At 37.6% G+C, this 16303-nt stretch overlaps 1 protein-coding gene and 1 non-coding gene across 2 annotated transcripts; both read left to right on the top strand.

Moving 5' to 3' along the window:
* The first annotated feature begins 903 nt into the window (after positions 1-903).
* Positions 904-14553, top strand: TMX1 (thioredoxin related transmembrane protein 1). The gene is made up of 8 exons (XM_060142703.1): positions 904-1147; positions 4175-4290; positions 5629-5674; positions 7483-7611; positions 9816-9861; positions 9960-10061; positions 10177-10243; positions 12896-14553. The coding sequence occupies exons 1-8, from the start codon at positions 996-998 to the stop codon at positions 13075-13077; spliced, it is 840 nt and encodes a 279-aa protein (XP_059998686.1). The 5' UTR covers positions 904-995; the 3' UTR covers positions 13078-14553.
* On the top strand, positions 4408-4542 carry LOC132505897 (small nucleolar RNA SNORA70). The gene has a single exon (XR_009535604.1). It is a non-coding gene; the product is annotated as a small nucleolar RNA SNORA70 (small nucleolar RNA).
* Positions 14554-16303: the final 1750 nt, after the last annotated feature.

Below are 16303 nucleotides of genomic sequence, written 5' to 3'. Positions count from 1 at the left end.
TTCAGCGAAGGGGTGGGGAAATCAGCCAACTGGATTGAGTTTAGGAGAGAATGTGAAGTGAGGAGGTGTAATGGCAACTATTTTCATTTGACTGATTAATACTTTCTAAAGACTGCATATTTTGATTTGCATTTGTATTTACAAATGCTTGAGGAAAAAAACCCTTAAATATTCGTTACAAGCCTGCGTCTTGTTCCATGTTGAATTTCTGATTTACCATCTCTGTAACTACTGCTTTACAATGTTGTGTTAGTTTCTGCTGTACAGCAAAGTGAATCAGCTATAAGTATACATATATCCCCTCTTTTTTTGGATTTCCTTCCCATTTAAGTCACCACAGAGCACTGAGTTCCCTGAGCTATACAGTCTCAATGGTTTTTTAGGTATGACCTGTGTAAGCATTGTTCAGACCAAGATACAGAATACAAAGTGAACCCATAAGGTTCTCTTGTACCCCTTTACAGTCTGTAATCCCCCAGAAGTAAACCAATATTCGGACTCATAAACATCCATTAGCTTCCCAACAAAAATTTTCAAAGGAAACAAAAGAAAACTCTGACGGGTATTTAACTGGAAACTGCTTTAGTGTAAACTTACCCACTGCCTTCGTTAAGTATAAATGCCAATCATTCGGCGCCAAAATCCTGAGGCAAATTTTTAAGCCGTTGCTCTCCGAAGTCCCGCCCCCCTTTCTATACCACGCCCTCCGTTCACTCTTCCTCCAAAACGGTTTAGAGCGTAGCAGAAGACTGGACGAGAGACCCCTTTTCTGTCATGCGCACTAGGGAACAGGAGCGCTCCCTTTTTCTCTGCTCCACCAACCCACTAGGACCTGGCTTCGTCATGCGCATTGAGAGTTCTCAAGGCGCGCGCGCGCGCGCGAGAGCGCCGCCGCGCTCATGCGCACGAGCCGATCAGCCCGCGCGGGCGGAAGTGCGGTGCCGCTTCGCGAAGTGAGGGCTGCCGCGCTCGTTGTGGGTGGGCGAGCGGCCGACATGGCGCCCTCCGGGAGTCTCAGGATCCCCGTGGCAGTGCTGCTGCTGTTGCTTTGGGGGGCTCCCTGGACCCACGGGCGGCGGAGCGACGTGCGGATCATCACGGACGAGAACTGGAGAGAGTTGCTGGAAGGAGAGTGGATGATAGAATTGTGAGTGCGGGGCGGTGGTCTCGGGGCCCCCTCGGGGGGCCGGGGTCCTAGTTCCAAGTCTGGACCCCCGATTTCATCCCCGTTCGTCTCATGCGAGTCCCAGACTACCCGGGACTGCGACTCTGAGGCGCGGGGCGGGAGCCCCCGACTCCTCGCGATCCCCTAACTCCTCTTGGGATCCTCCGCAGCCGTGGTCCCACCCCCTCCTCGTTTCTGACCAGGGGATACTCTGTTAAGTTTCTTCTAAAGTGTGCACCCTAGTTCGGTTGCTAGGACTGAGCTGCGCCTGTGAGGTTACTTTCAGCTTTGAATTCTCTTTCTTCATGGCTTTGGGATTGAGGGTGGTTGGTCTGTCTAGTTCCTATACAATTATTCATTTTGGAATGAGTCTTCACAGACTTAACAGACTTATTTCACCAAACTCTACAAAGGAGGAAACTGAGTGAACCTCTCCTCTCTTTTTGTCTCATTATCCTTAAAAAGTAGTCCACTTACAGTGTTAGAATTTGAGACTCTTTTAGTTTATTTTAAATGTTATTTTATGGATTAGGCATATTTTTATTGTAAATGCCAAGTAAATTCAAGTTGCGTTATTTAAACATCTGCATTCCCTTTATCATTTGTTGTTTTTTCTTTGCCCACGTTTCATTTTTCTTTTGGGTGTGTGTTTTTGCAAAGTACTGAATGTTTTGGGTTATTACTCTTATGCCTCTCTAAATGGTATTGCATTAAAAAAATTAATGTATGAGTGTGATTATAAACTCTTAAAAGAGCGTCAGTTCGTCACTTATTGTTCAGATAAAACCATGTGTCTGTGGTGATTCCGTTATAATAACGTCCCTTCTGCATCGGTAGATAATAAACTGTCTGCCTTTGCTTTAGTCACTAAATTGGTGGTGGTGGTGACCGTGGTGGCAGTATTATTAGTGGTACTAGTCATTATTCATTAGTAAAAAACACCATTAGTAAAAAACACCATTACTGACTGTTAACTGTACTAAACACTTCTAAGCTCTTTACATACGTTATCATATTTAATTCTTTACAAATTCTATAAGATAGGTATTATTTCCCGCATTTTACAGATGAGAGACATATCTAAAAGCTTTAATTAATATGTCCAGGTATTGCCATAGTGGCTTTCTTTTTGTCTCCAGAAACTAACACAGAGTAGACATGTAGATGTTGTTAGAATAACCCCATTCCTTAACAGGGTTCAGGCGGGTGTTTTTCTGGGTGGTTGGGTTGCCAGTTAAGGAGGGAGGTGGAGGTGGACATCCCCAAGGGAGAACCCACAAGGTCACATCAGTAACCCCTGAGTCATAAAGTCAAACAAGGCATAGAACATCTATATGCAGGATACAATAGGGGAAATGTTTATATAGTATGCATATAATCTGTAACTCAGTGAAATGAATTTTCAGGCACCATTGAAGGTGCAGGGGAGAGGAAATATAACCAGGGACAGCATTTGGGTTTCATTGTCCTCAGTACCTTGTTTTAGATAGTGCCCATAAAATATTCACAGTTTCATAAATAATGTGTTGAACAATTGTGATTATGAACTTTTATGCAAATTAAATCAAGTATTACTCAAGGAGATTTTTATTAACTCATTTGATCAAACTATATCAATACAGCAGTCAGAAGTGAAGTATTTGGGGATTTGAATTAGAGCATCTGTATGAAATTAAGAGCATACCATAGTATTTTTTCCCCTAGCCTACTGAATATGAAGTTGTCTCTAAAAAGCACCGAAGAAACAAAAGAAACTTGAAAAAGGAGCTAGTATTTCTAATGATAGTCAGCTCTTACTACAAGTTAGTTATCTGCATTAAATCTGCCCTGATCAGGAGTTATGTTACAGAGATATTTTCATTGTAATTCAATTTATTGTTACGGACTTTGGCTTTTGTGTATGGTACTAGTCTTGTTCCACAATGCATATTACTTTTAGGAATTTTATTTTCATAAAATAAGTCAAGAAAATAGAATGAAGTACAGAAACTGTACTCTTGTGTTTAACAGGTACAGGCTTTATTCTTCCTGGTTCCATTAAAAAAAACTGAGGTAAATTATGAGATAATATACAATAAAATGGGAAAAATCAAATCCTAGGAAAGATTCAGGGCCTTTTAAGAATGAATACCAGAAGAGTAATTAAAATGCTAATATGCTTGGCCACAGATTTATAAACCCGAGATTGACCAAGGTCTGGGCAGAGAATTTCATTTGGCCGGCCTAGTGTTTGTGTCTGGGTTAAGTTTTGAGGTAGCATTTTTACATAAAAATGCAGATTTTCAGCTCCTTTTAAATTGGAATAGCCTGCTGCACTGGGCCAGCTGTCCTGGACCTGTCAAGCTATGTAGTGTTTCCTTCCTTAAGATGAGGCACGTGTTTCCTGTTCACCACAGCCGTGGGTGCTTCCTCTTTTTTTACTAGCACCTTGGCACTTGTGACTCCTGCACATACCATTGTTAAAACTGATGAACTCCAAATTTGGCTTTGAGCTTTCTGCCCACCTTATAATAAAAGAAATCCAAAGGTTTTTTTTTTTTTTTTTTTTTTTTTTTTTGCTGTACGCGGGCCTCTCGCTGTTGTGGCCTCTCCTGTTGCAGAGCACAGGCTCCGGACGTGCCGCTCCGCGGCATGTGGGATGTCCCCGGACTGGGGCACGAACCTGTGTCCCCTGAACCCATGTTCCCTGCATCGGCAGGTGGACCCTCAGCCACTGCGCCACCAGGGAAGCCCCCAAAGGTTTTTAAAGAGCTGTTTTGCACTTGAAAAAGGCCTTGTGTCTTAAAAACTTATTCTCAGAATTACTTTTCCGTGATTAGCATTATCAATTCATAGTTCTTGATTTCCAGAGTGTTCGACTCACACTTAAAACCTTTTCATCTTCACAAAATTAACCACTTTGCTATCTTGTTTTTGTATAAAATATTCTTCACAAGTTACACATTTTAGAATTTTTATCCCAATATGATCATATTAGAGTGTTTAACTTTTTTAAAAACTATTTCTTAGTTATGCTCCATGGTGTCCTGCTTGTCAGAATCTTCAACCAGAATGGGAAAGTTTTGCCGAATGGGGAGAAGATCTTGAGGTTAATGTTGCAAAAGTAGATGTCACAGAGCAGCCAGGTACTGTAAGTCTTTGGTTAATTTTGTTTCATTGCAGATTGGGATGATCTGTTGGTCTGTTTTCCACATTGCATGATCTTAACTCTACCTTTCACTAGTTTTTAAAAACAGAACTGTCTTCAGCTGGTTAGGCTGACTTACCCACCTCCCTGATGGGGGCTCAGTGTGAAGTGCCGCAGAAAGTGGATTCCCTGGTTGGGTATGGCAGCTTACTTCTTTTCTCTATTGCTCTAAGGGACCTTGGAGACATCTCCCTCCCCCCACTCTTCCCTCACATAACTGCCTGTGATCTTTTTTCCTTTGCATCTCAGGCCCCAGACTAGTATGTAAGACGTCTGTGAGAAGCCCTAGAATATTGTGGCTCAGGTGGACATTGGTTAACCCAGCATTTGCATCTGTACCAAGCTTCAGAATAAGGAGCATGTGGTTGAGGTTCTTTGTAGAGTCAAGGTCACATTCCCTGTGTGAGTCGTCTAAATCTCTGCAATTGGATTTCAAATTTAATCCTTTAACTGTGATTTGAGAACATTGGCTGTTAATTACAAAGCCCTCATGGTTGTGGCCTCCTGACTTGGCCCCCTGGAGAAGTGTCAGGCCCTGCCCTTACAGATGCTTCTTCTTACCTGTTCTTGGTCACAGTAAACCTGGATTCTTGATTCTGCCCCATCCCAAATGGTAATAATCGCTAATATTTGGTGAGCACTTACTGTTACAGGTACTGCTCCAAGTGTTTTGCATTTATTATGTAGTCCTTGTACAACGTTGTGGGATAGATAGTATCCCCGTTTTACAGATCATAAAACTGAGTCATAGATTGGTTTAGTTATTTTAGTGTTTAACACATGGTTGATAATGTTAGCTGATGCTGTTATTGCCCACCTTTTGGAAGATTCATAATATTTTCCATTTTTAACAATACCTTAGAAACTCTGTGTTTGCTTTTTGATTATCAAATGCAGTTTCATTTGATTTTAGACCTAAGACCGCAGTTATATTGTGCTGTCCCATGACTCAGCTAGTAATTTTATAGTAGTATAATTGACCAAATGTTTATACATATATATTCACAAATGTCTTCAATATTCAGATTTTACATACTTTTAAATGGAGATAATGTATAGTAGAGTTTTTTTTCAGTTGCTTTAAGTACGTAATTGGAATTTCTTTCATTGTTTATATTACAGAGCTCAACTATTTTTAGGTATAATTTCATATTCTTTGCCTATTAGTATTCAAGTAATTCAGAGTCAGCTTTTAAGTGGTAAGTGATTGGCCCATATAAAACCTGCTGTGTGTTCTTTCTTGTATTTATTTCTAATCTTTCTTTATCATTTGTAGGACTAAGCGGACGATTTATCATAAGTGCTCTTCCTACTGTTTATCAGTAAGTATTTGAAGATTCTGTAGTTATGAAAGATGCATCAGAGTGTAATCAGAATAGTAGACCTCCAGCCTAGATCATGTTTAAAGAGCATTATATTCAATAAGTTTACTAGAAGGCTTACTTTGCTTAGTGCTATTCTGAGTGCCTTTAGATAGATGAATGATGCATGAAACAATCTGTGATCCCAAAGATTTGTAATTGTTTTAGAAGATGATGTGCACAAGAAATGGTGTGATACCATTCAGCTAGTAAGTGATTATGAGCGCAGAGTTGTGGTAAGTACTGTAGGAAATTTGGTAAGGGAAAAAAATCGCTGCTTTGGACTGGTTCCTGGAGAATATGCGGTTTAAACTCAACTTTGGAGGTAGCATTTTCAAGAGTGCAGAGTAAGCATTCCATCCTGAGAATAGTCTCATAAACAGTTATAATTAGGATCACACATTATGTTCAAACATTAGCTATTAGAAAGTGCTGTAGCTCAGCCTTGGGGACAGTGGTAGGTGAAATGGTTGTTAAGTCAGAATAAACAAGATTATGTAGTGTTCAGTGTCAGGTTTTTTAGTTTGTCTTTATCTTCTGAACTGGCCATAAGAAATCTTAAATCTCTGTATCTGCCCTGAACCTTAATGTTCATCTAGCTGGTGGGTTGAATGCCAGGAGGCACTTCTCTCCTTCACTTAAAAGTTACACAAACAAGAAGTTGGCGGTTCTGTGTGTATCTTGATTTTCCTTGTCTTTTTTTCATGTTTGTATCTGTTTCCCTGTACCTTTTTATTTGCCACGACTCCCTTTGTATATGTTTAAATGTCTCTTCTCTGTCTCTGTAAGTGCTTCTCTCCGTTTTTACTCAGTTCTTTTCTCCACATGCCCCTTAACTGGCTAGTCAGTCTCCCCCTTGTCTTAACAACCCCTGAAATTTTCTGGAACTTCCTGCCTTTTTCTTTTAGTAACGTTGTTTATCATGCTCATTCCCCTAATTTCTGCCTGCTGAAATCCTACCTATCCTTCAAAAACAGCTCAAATGTCATTTTCTCCGCAAAACTTTGGGTTTTTGAGTGGGGGCTTCCTTGTTGTCTTTGGCTCTGGGTGGATAAAGGATCCTCTGATCTTACTGTAGGTAGTGGGGAGCTATGGAAAGTTTTTGCGCTTAAAGTGATAAAAATTGAAGTGTTAATTAAGTAGAGTTAGACTGGCAGTATTATTTAAGGTAATTTAGAAATGGTGAAGATGTGGGAACAGGGAGAGCACTTACGATCCTATGACAGAGCTCCATGCATTAGGAATGGGAAGGAGGAGGTGGGTGTCAGGAAGAACGCAAAGCCGAATGTCACTGCATCAGATGCCTCCAGCGACTTAAACCATGATGGCTGTGAAAGTTCTTTAACAATAGCTAATAAATAATAAATGTCAGACGCGATTCTAACTGCTTTTTCATGAAGTCATCTCTTTAATGTGTGTATTGTGGCTTAAAAGTGATTTTCTGAGATATATCTACGTACTGCATTTCTTTTTCTCCCCAGTTTTTTATTGAGACATAATTGACATATAATTACTTACTGTGTTTCATAGTTTTATTATTTGGAAGAGTAACAATAACAGTCTTAAGACTTACGATTGTTTAAAAGTATAACCTCAGTGTTTAATTAAATTTGGGGCTAAGATGTCAAGGGTAGGTAATTAGTGTAATTTGCTACTTCTGCATTGCTGATGATTTTGAAGATTAGGATTGATTGTAAAATGGGGTTATAGAAATAGCAAAACAAAGTTTATTTATTTGGTGCTGATTAATATTTACTTGTGATCTTTAGTTGTAAAAATGGTGAATTTAGGCGCTATCAGGGCCCAAGGACTAAGAAGGACTTCATAAACTTTATAAGTGAAAAAGAGTGGAAGAGTATTGAACCTGTTTCATCATGGGTTGGTCCAGGTTCTGTTTTGTAAGTATGAGGGGTTTTTCTCTTATTTATTTCAGGATTAATTGGGACATATATTTCATGTAAATAAAGCATATTTACTTAGTTTTAATTCTAGGACTCTTAAGATATGTTCAGATTTACTATGTGATATTTTCAGTTTGACTTTATCTTCTAAGTCCAGTGGATACTGTGATCCTTGTTAATGTAGAAGGAGGCTTTCTATAGAATTAAGTCTTTTTAGGAATATTTTAGTTCTGTAAATATGGTCATTTGTATCATCAAAAACTAATAAATCCCCCTAAGAGTGTGAGCGATACAATAGGTAAAACTATCATTTGAGGGGTTTTTTGTTTGTTTTTGGTTTTGTTTTTTTAAATATTTATTTATTTGGCTGTGCCAGGTCTTAGTTGCGGTGTGTGGCATCTTTAGTTGAGGCATATGGGCTCTTAGTTGCGGCACACGGGATCTAGTTCCCTGACCAGGGATCAAATCCAGGGCCCCTGCATCGGGAGTGTGGAGTTTTAACCACTGGACCACCAGGGAAGTCCCTATCATTTGAGCTTAGCATTTGGATGAAAAGCCTCAACCATATGCCTACTCATGCTACCTTTAGATTTAAGTTCTTGATTTAATGTGATTGAATTATTCCACCTGTCTGATAGCTTTTTGTACGAATAGTATGGATGAACAATGAGCCTAATGACACGACTAACCACTGAGCTTTATATGTAGGTAGAGGGTACATTTCTCCAGAGCAGCTTGCTATGGAGCAGTAGGATTGGGCATAACTAGCACATTTTCTGAATCTTTCTTGGGGAGCAAGGCCTCACGGGTCATTTGAGAGACCTCTGGGAATACTGAGTTTTGCTGAGGCCACCATGGGCTCATCCTGGTGTGGCTAAGCTGTCTCTTCCTGTCCTCTTACCACACTTGCCTTTGGAGGATGGAGAGTGTAAGCGATAATGCTCTGGATCTGGGAGTGGGGGCATGATCATCCCTAAGCAGTATTTTGAAAAAGAAAGTTCATCTTTAGGACCTTTTCCTTACACCTCTGAATTGAACTGTCAGAATTCCCCCACTGAGCCACCATGCCCAACCCAAATAAGGCACCTGCTCTTCCTGATAGAATCTGATCAGCACAGACTACAGTGAGACAACACAGTGATTCATGTTTCAGTTCCTTGTTCCTATTCCTATTTTGTGTTTTAAAGAACAGAAGCAACATGGTTAATGTACCTGTCTGTGTTGGACTGAAAATGTAACTGATTTTTGTTTGAAATCTCATGTCATAAATGATTCTTCCCCTCTCTGGTCGAGGAAGTGGGGGGTCGCTTGTAAGTCTCCGCTGACTCCTCCGGACAGCAGTCCATACCTTTTTTATTGGTAGACTGAGTAAGAGGCACTTCCAGGGTCAGCTTGGCAGGTTCATCCACCCAGCGATCAGTGATTGGATTAGGCCATCCTGCATGCAGGACCTCTGGCTTGTGTGTGAATTAGTTTATGTGTAAGTGGCCCCACTTCTGCTAGAGAGAACCCACAAAGCTAAGTTTTGGAGCAGGCCTCTTTTCTAACTGCCCATCAAAGCTACTTGGGTTTAATTATGTGAAAATTGTTATTTTTACTTCTACCATTTTACTTATGTGGTAACTTAGCATTTATTTCTTGTGTGATTATTTTGTATATCATTAAACTATATCAAACTAATGCTGTTGTAAGTTTAATTTTAATACAAAAGGAGGGTAATTCTTACGTGGGAAGGATCAACTCAGCAAGTGCTCCCAGTCTTCCTTCAGGCTCCCTTCTCTACTTCTTTGGAAGATTTTAAGGGTGAATAAGAGTTGCCATTTGCTTACAGTGTGCCTAACTTCAAACCAGTTTGTTCCATAGAGCTTGTAACCTGTAGTCAAAGTATATTGGAGAAATCATCAGGTGAAAGGTTATAGTCAAAACAATAGGAGAAAAGGAGAAAAAAAATGATCAAGTGTTTTGTTTATGAGGATATCACATAGTGGCAAAAATTCAGAAACTGTTAATTTCCATTAATAAGCCTTCTTATTATGGGCTTGAAATCACTGATGTATCACTAATCTTGAGTAACATCAGCAATAAAATCTGTTGTGTTGGGGAAGTTATAGAGTGAAAAATAGAAGATATAGGTAACACACATGTATTCTACTTCAAAGCTGTGTATCTGATTCAGTTTTTCACTTGTCTCTTTATTTTAGGATGAGTAGTATGTCAGCACTCTTTCAGCTGTCTATGTGGATCAGGGTATGGGCTAAAATTTTATTTCTATTTTAAACATTTTGACACTGTCACTTTTTAAGAAATGACCATGTTTTTAGTTTATTTTTTTCTTTTGATTTTAGACTTACCATAACTATTTTATTGAAGACCTTGGATTACCGGTTTGGGGATCATATACAGTGTTTGCTTTAGCAACTCTGCTTTCGGGACTATTATTAGGACTTGTAAGCACTTCATTTTCAGAGTACTGGGAAGAAAAATATTTTAGAATTTCATAATTCAATATAGTTTCACTGGCTTTATATTGTACATTCATACTTCTTCTGTTTATTTTTGCAGTGCATGATATTTGTGGCAGATTGCCTTTGTCCTTCAAAAAGGCGCAGACCACAGCCATACCCTTCCAGTAAGTATATTTTTAAATGTTTATTTTTATTCACTATAATCCCATTGATTTCTATAATAAACACAATCACACATAAAACAGGTTGCCTTTCTAGCTTAGGTTTCTAAATATGGAGTGGTGGGGGAAGAGGGATGTATATTTCATGTAAGAATGACATTGGATTTAGAAACAGGTTTTTTTTTGGTTTTTATAGTGTGGAGAATTTTAACACTGCATATAACTTATAGATATTTGATAACCATTGACCTGATGTCAATTTGTTTGAAAATTCCATGATATTCATGGATCCATTTGAATATACTTGGGTCAAAAAAAGTTGAATATATTCCACTCTTGAAGTCTTTTCATTGGTATAGTGACCACATTTGAAGCTTTTTCTTTGTATGCTGGTCAAGTCTGAGTTTTTCTGTTAGGTTATTGGGAAAAGCAAATCCTGTAGCTGCTTGAGGATTCTCATTGCCATTGTATTTTACTACACGATGGGTTTATAGAATTAGAATATTCACTGCTGTTTATCTTAATAGGATTACCTACCAATCATTTATTTTTAATCTTGAAAATCATACTGTTATGAAGGCCCTCTTATTTGCTGTTTGTAAAGAGCTTTCACTTTCTGTCGTCCCATTTGCTTTTCAGCAGCTCTTTAAGTAGACTGCATAAGTGATACTCTTCCCATTTTGTGGTTGAGGAAACTAAAGCTGAGAGAGATGAACTGTGTTTCCAAGTTCACACAGAAATGACAGAGCTGAGAGTAGAACCTAAACCAGACTTTTGGCCTGACATTTCTGTTGTATTTCGTGACTTAGGACTTAAACTGAGGTCAGAACTCCTGAAATGAAATCTTTGGAGATTGCATTTACAGTATTCCTTGTCTGTCAAACAACTGATAGGGTTTTTAAAAAATTTCTTAGATAGTTGCATTGATGCTAAGAAGAACACAGGTAGGGGAGGGAATAATTTTATCCACCAAGGGTCACTGACCTGTAGGAAAAAATATAATAAGCACAGATTACTTAAAAGACAATTAAGTCAGTGAATGTACCTTTTATATTTATTTTGCTTCAGAAACCTTAAACCTAATAACAGATTTGTCTCAAGTTATCTGTGACACAACTGATACTAATCCATACTTTAATGTGATATTCCCCCTTCTACAGCAGGCTACAGGATTTTTTTGAGTTGTTTTCCATTATGTGTGTTTGGCTTAGATTTTGAGTTGCTAGGAAAAGATCCAACTGAGTCTAACTTTAAGCAAAATCAGAATTTATTGGTTCACATAGTCAGGAAGTCTGAGGGCAGAGTTGATTGGATCCTGGGGCTCAAATGTTTTTATGTTTCTGAATTGCTCAGTTCTCTATAACTTTGCTTGCTCCATTTTGGGCTCTTTTTAGTCCTGAGAATAGAATGACTATAGAAAGCTATAGCTCATAATCCCAGAGTAAGAAGGAAATATACTTCTCCCTGTACTCACCTATCTTTTGGAAAAATTCTGGTGTATTCCACTTGTATAGAGGGCTCACTTTTTGGAACAGTCACTGTAAACCAGGATTTCTCAACCTTGACACTGTTGGTCTTTTGGGCTGGATAATTCTTAATCGTGATGAACTGTCTTTTGTACATTATTGAATTTTCAGCAGCATCCCCCTGGTTGCCAGTAGCACCACCCCTCTCTGTTGTAGCAACCAAAAATATCTTCAGACATAGCCAAGTGTTCCCTAGGAGGCAGAATCACCCCTGGTGGAGAACCACTGCTCTAAACTGTCGTTTGTGTCCACCACAGCCACCTGGGATGTAGCATAGGGAAGGGGTAACCCAACAGGAAAAGGGATGCTGGACAGACCAAACAACAGATTGTCCACTTTACGGTAATTCCTTCCCGTAATTTCTTCTACCTTGCACCCCCGTGTTCTTCCCGCTCCATTCCGGGTTGCCTAGGTTTAGGGACGGTCTCGGATCACTGAACAGAGAAAAGCTTATTGGCCAAATTCTGTGTTTTGGATCTCAGTAACATGGTGTCTTCCAAGTTTAAGTTAACTAGCAACAGTCCCTATTAACAAAGGGAGGGGGGGTATATGTGTGTGTGTGTGTATATTAAAAAATTAATTGAGCTGTATACTTAAGATATGTATCTTATATTATTTGTAATTACACCTTAATAAAATTACATATGTGGAGAAGTGGAAGCATCTTTATGAAACCACTTGAAAAAAACATGGCTAGGAAAATAGCCTTCAACTTAAGTGTCTGATTCCTGTTCTCCTGGGAGCTGAAACAAGGGTGGTATTGAAGTTTGTCTTAGTATACTTCTTAGCTAGAAGATTTAATAGCAAGTTAATATAAGATAGTTATATTTAATGCAGTCTGTTTTCTTACAACAATATGCACAGCATTAATTCTGTTTCATTAATTTCAGTTCAGTTTATGAATAGGTGGATAATAAGAATGAATTTGGTAAGTAAAATGGATCTTCCAAACCAGTTATTTTTACAGTATCACTTGTTCTTGAAGATAGCTTTTTCCTTTTGGAAATCCAAACATGATTGATAAATAAGTGCCAAAGCAATTTATGGGCATATGAATTGTGTCTTGATTGTACTCTTAACACAACTCTAATACATCAACAAAAGAACATTTCTGGTTTTTATCTTTAAGAAAAATTATTACTAGAATCTTCTCAACCTCTGAAAAAAGTGGAGGAAGAACAAGAGGCTGATGAAGAAGATGTTTCAGAAGAGGAACCTGAAAGCAAAGAAGGAATAAACACAGAGTTTGCACAAAATGCCATAAGACAACGTTCTGTGGCTCCTTCATTGGCCACAGATAAATCTAGTTAATTTTTACAAGTATATTCATATGATTTTGACAAAAACAGAAGATTGATCATTTCTTTTGGTTTGAAGTGAACTGTGACTTGCTTGTACATTGCAGGGTTCAGTCTAGATTGTCATTAGGTTGAACAGTCTACCTTCAGAAAATAAAAGTAGCATTATTTGAAAAATCAGGATTTGAGAACAGTATGGTGGTTCAAACAGTAGTTTAATTTTTGAAAAATCTGGTGCCAAGCAATAAGATTTCTGTATGTTTGTTTCATAATAACCTTTTCAAGTCTGAGTTGAAAAATTACATTTCCCAAGTATTGCATTATTGAGGTATTTAAGGAGATTACTTTAGAGAAAAAGATTTCTCATTTGATATAATTTTTCTCAGTTTCACTGTGTGAAAAAAAGAACATATTTCCCATAAATGGGAACTTTGCCCATTGTCTCAAGAAATGTGTATTTCAGTGACAACTGTGAGGTCCTTTTAGAGGTAAATTCCAAAATTTAGTCATAGCTTTAGAGTATGCAACTAATAAAAGCTACCTTACTTTAGTTACAGTTTTCTACATATGATAATACAGGATATGTTTAGGAAGATTTTATAAGCCCATGATGTTGTCTTGATTCCTATAAAAGGTTGATTGCCTTTTTGTTCTCTTTTCAGTGTATGATTTGTATTTTTCTTACCATGAGTTACATTTTTCATTTTCCAAATTGGATAATTTCCTGGAAATGTTTTTCATGTTTTAATAAATTGTTTCAAACTGAAGTTTACTGAGGAATCCTTAAAAGTGAAGAGGCATCTACTGATAATTTAAAATCTTGGCTACTTGTTTCAGATTTTACATCATTCTTGTTGAACCTCTACTTGAACTTTTTTTGGATGTGAAGGTGAACATTCCTGATTTTTACTTGATTTTGTGGAAAAGCCTTGGTATTTTACATTTTGAAAATTCACAGAAGCTTAATTTGATATAAAGTTAGCATTCTACTCAGGAAAAAGCATCTTGTAGTGTATGTTTTCAATGTATATTTGTCCTCATACAGAAAGTTCTTAATTGATTTTACAAAGTCAATGTATGCCTGATGTCTTAAACTCATAAAAGGCTTATGTTTTTGAAAAGACAGACTCCGTATTCTACTGTACTTTCTGTTGTGTGTTATTTCACAGGTGGGTATCAGCAAGGTGGGACATTTAATATATTTTTACTCCTTGAAGAGTTGAAGAGTTTTTACCTTACAGCAAAAGAGGGGGTGGGCGGATGTGTGCGGCAGCAGTAGAAAACTGTGTTAGCTACAAGAAGGGGAAAAAGCATAAATATTTAGAATGGATCACCTCTCCATTATGGTAATAGACAATTTCTGTAATGTCCCCTTTCATCTAGGTTGTGCTGCTGTGTGAATCCATTAGACTTACAATATCATAATGTACAACAGTTTTCTTTAAAGGCCTCTCCTTTAGAATATTAAATATTCTACCATTGAAGAGTTTGGATGTGTAATTTTGTGATGCTTTAGAAAAATAATCTAAGCACAAAATAAACTTTTCTAAGCACTTCACTGAAGCTGAAGGCAAGTGTGATTTCTAGTTGCATATTTAACGATGCTTAATTAATTTGCATTTTACAGTGTTCAAGTGAATATTTGTGTCATTGTGTATATACTTGATATGTGTAATCAAAAGGATAGAGTCATACACATCTGTTTCTGTCACTTGAGATGACAGAGAAATGCTTCTCGTTAATTAAGCGTTCTATTTTTCTAGTCTTGTAGTATACATGACAATATAGTTTTAAGTTTTTAAGTGATTAAAAACAATATATACAGAAGATTACAAGTAGGCTGAACATGTAGAGACTTGATATTTCATAAAAGAGATGATCTTGTGTGTCTTCAGGATTGTCACTGTAGACATCTGAATAATCAATTTTCTGTCACACCAGAGGCTTACAGAAACTATATTGGGATCATTTTACCTTTAACAGACCCCTTTTGTTTCTGCATTGGTTTAAAGGGGCTCCACATGGCAGCTTAGCAACAGATCATCTAGGAGGGAATAAGGTGCAATATCAGCATCCTGGAGAACGCTGCTCCCCACGATGCCTCAGTCATTCAGCTCCAGCACTAAAGTATTGAAATCTGATCACTCCACTAGAAAATGCAGTATTCTACCACGTATTGCCTAAATACTTAAATGAGCAAGACTGACAGTAGTTTGAATGAAGGTTCCATGGGGAACATTCTTCATTCATTGAGTATTGGAGCTGTGCTCTTTTCCTGTAATAATTCATTTAGTCTGACTACAGTTTGTGATATCTGAGCATTACATGTGAACAGGCTCAGAGAGCTAGGGCAGAAATAGGTACAATCAGAAACCACAAGATTTCAAATCATGCTTTTTTTTTCAGCACGAGTACTGCAGATTTAGCAATTTATATATGAAATTACAATATAAATTTAAAAATTTCACTCTTATCAGATATTGCAACAAACATATTCAGAAATACCAGAATTCAGTACGTGCAGTCTTGTGTTTTGGGTACTGCATAAAGAATCGAGGTTATTACCATAAATGATGCTTTTGAAAGCAGTTTTCTCTCTAGTCAGTTGTGTTCTTATTGAGCCCGATGCATAAAAAGGCATAGTACTGGACTCGTGATTAGATAAACATTTTTGAATGAACATTTTAACTCATTTTAAAGTTACCTAGGATATTCTGATTCATTGCATAATTTAAGTTAGAATTCTTTCGATAATTTTTTTTCCCAAGCTTTACTGAGGTATGATTGACAAATTACTTTTGATGTGGGTATTTTGTTAATCATAATTGTTTTGGGTTGGAATTTAAATGAGTGGTCATACTGAGTATAATTGTGTAATTCTAAAAGTAAATTTTAAATTGAATATCCTACTTGCAGATTTAGATATGTTGGTATTTCATATCCAGCAACTTTTGCACCTGTTTTAGAGCCATTGAAATTAGAAAAACATAAGTTTAAATTGGAACTTTGATACTCTATAAGTAGTAAGATTCAGTTACATACTTGAACTAAACATCTAAAATGTTCCTTCTCCTTTAATGATTTTTTAGTTTTGATTCATTCATTACAAATGGTGATAATATCAGTACTGTATTGTGGCCATTAATGAAATCAGCTGTCCTTCCTTTTTACCCATTTGGCTATGTGTGACACTACTTATAAGCCTGTTCCCATTGTAGTATCACAACTCAGACTGGTTG

This window comes from Lagenorhynchus albirostris, chromosome 1, assembly GCF_949774975.1.
Source record: "Lagenorhynchus albirostris chromosome 1, mLagAlb1.1, whole genome shotgun sequence".
Lineage (NCBI taxonomy): Eukaryota > Metazoa > Chordata > Mammalia > Artiodactyla > Delphinidae > Lagenorhynchus > Lagenorhynchus albirostris.
This window is presented reverse-complemented; position numbering and strand designations above follow the sequence as displayed.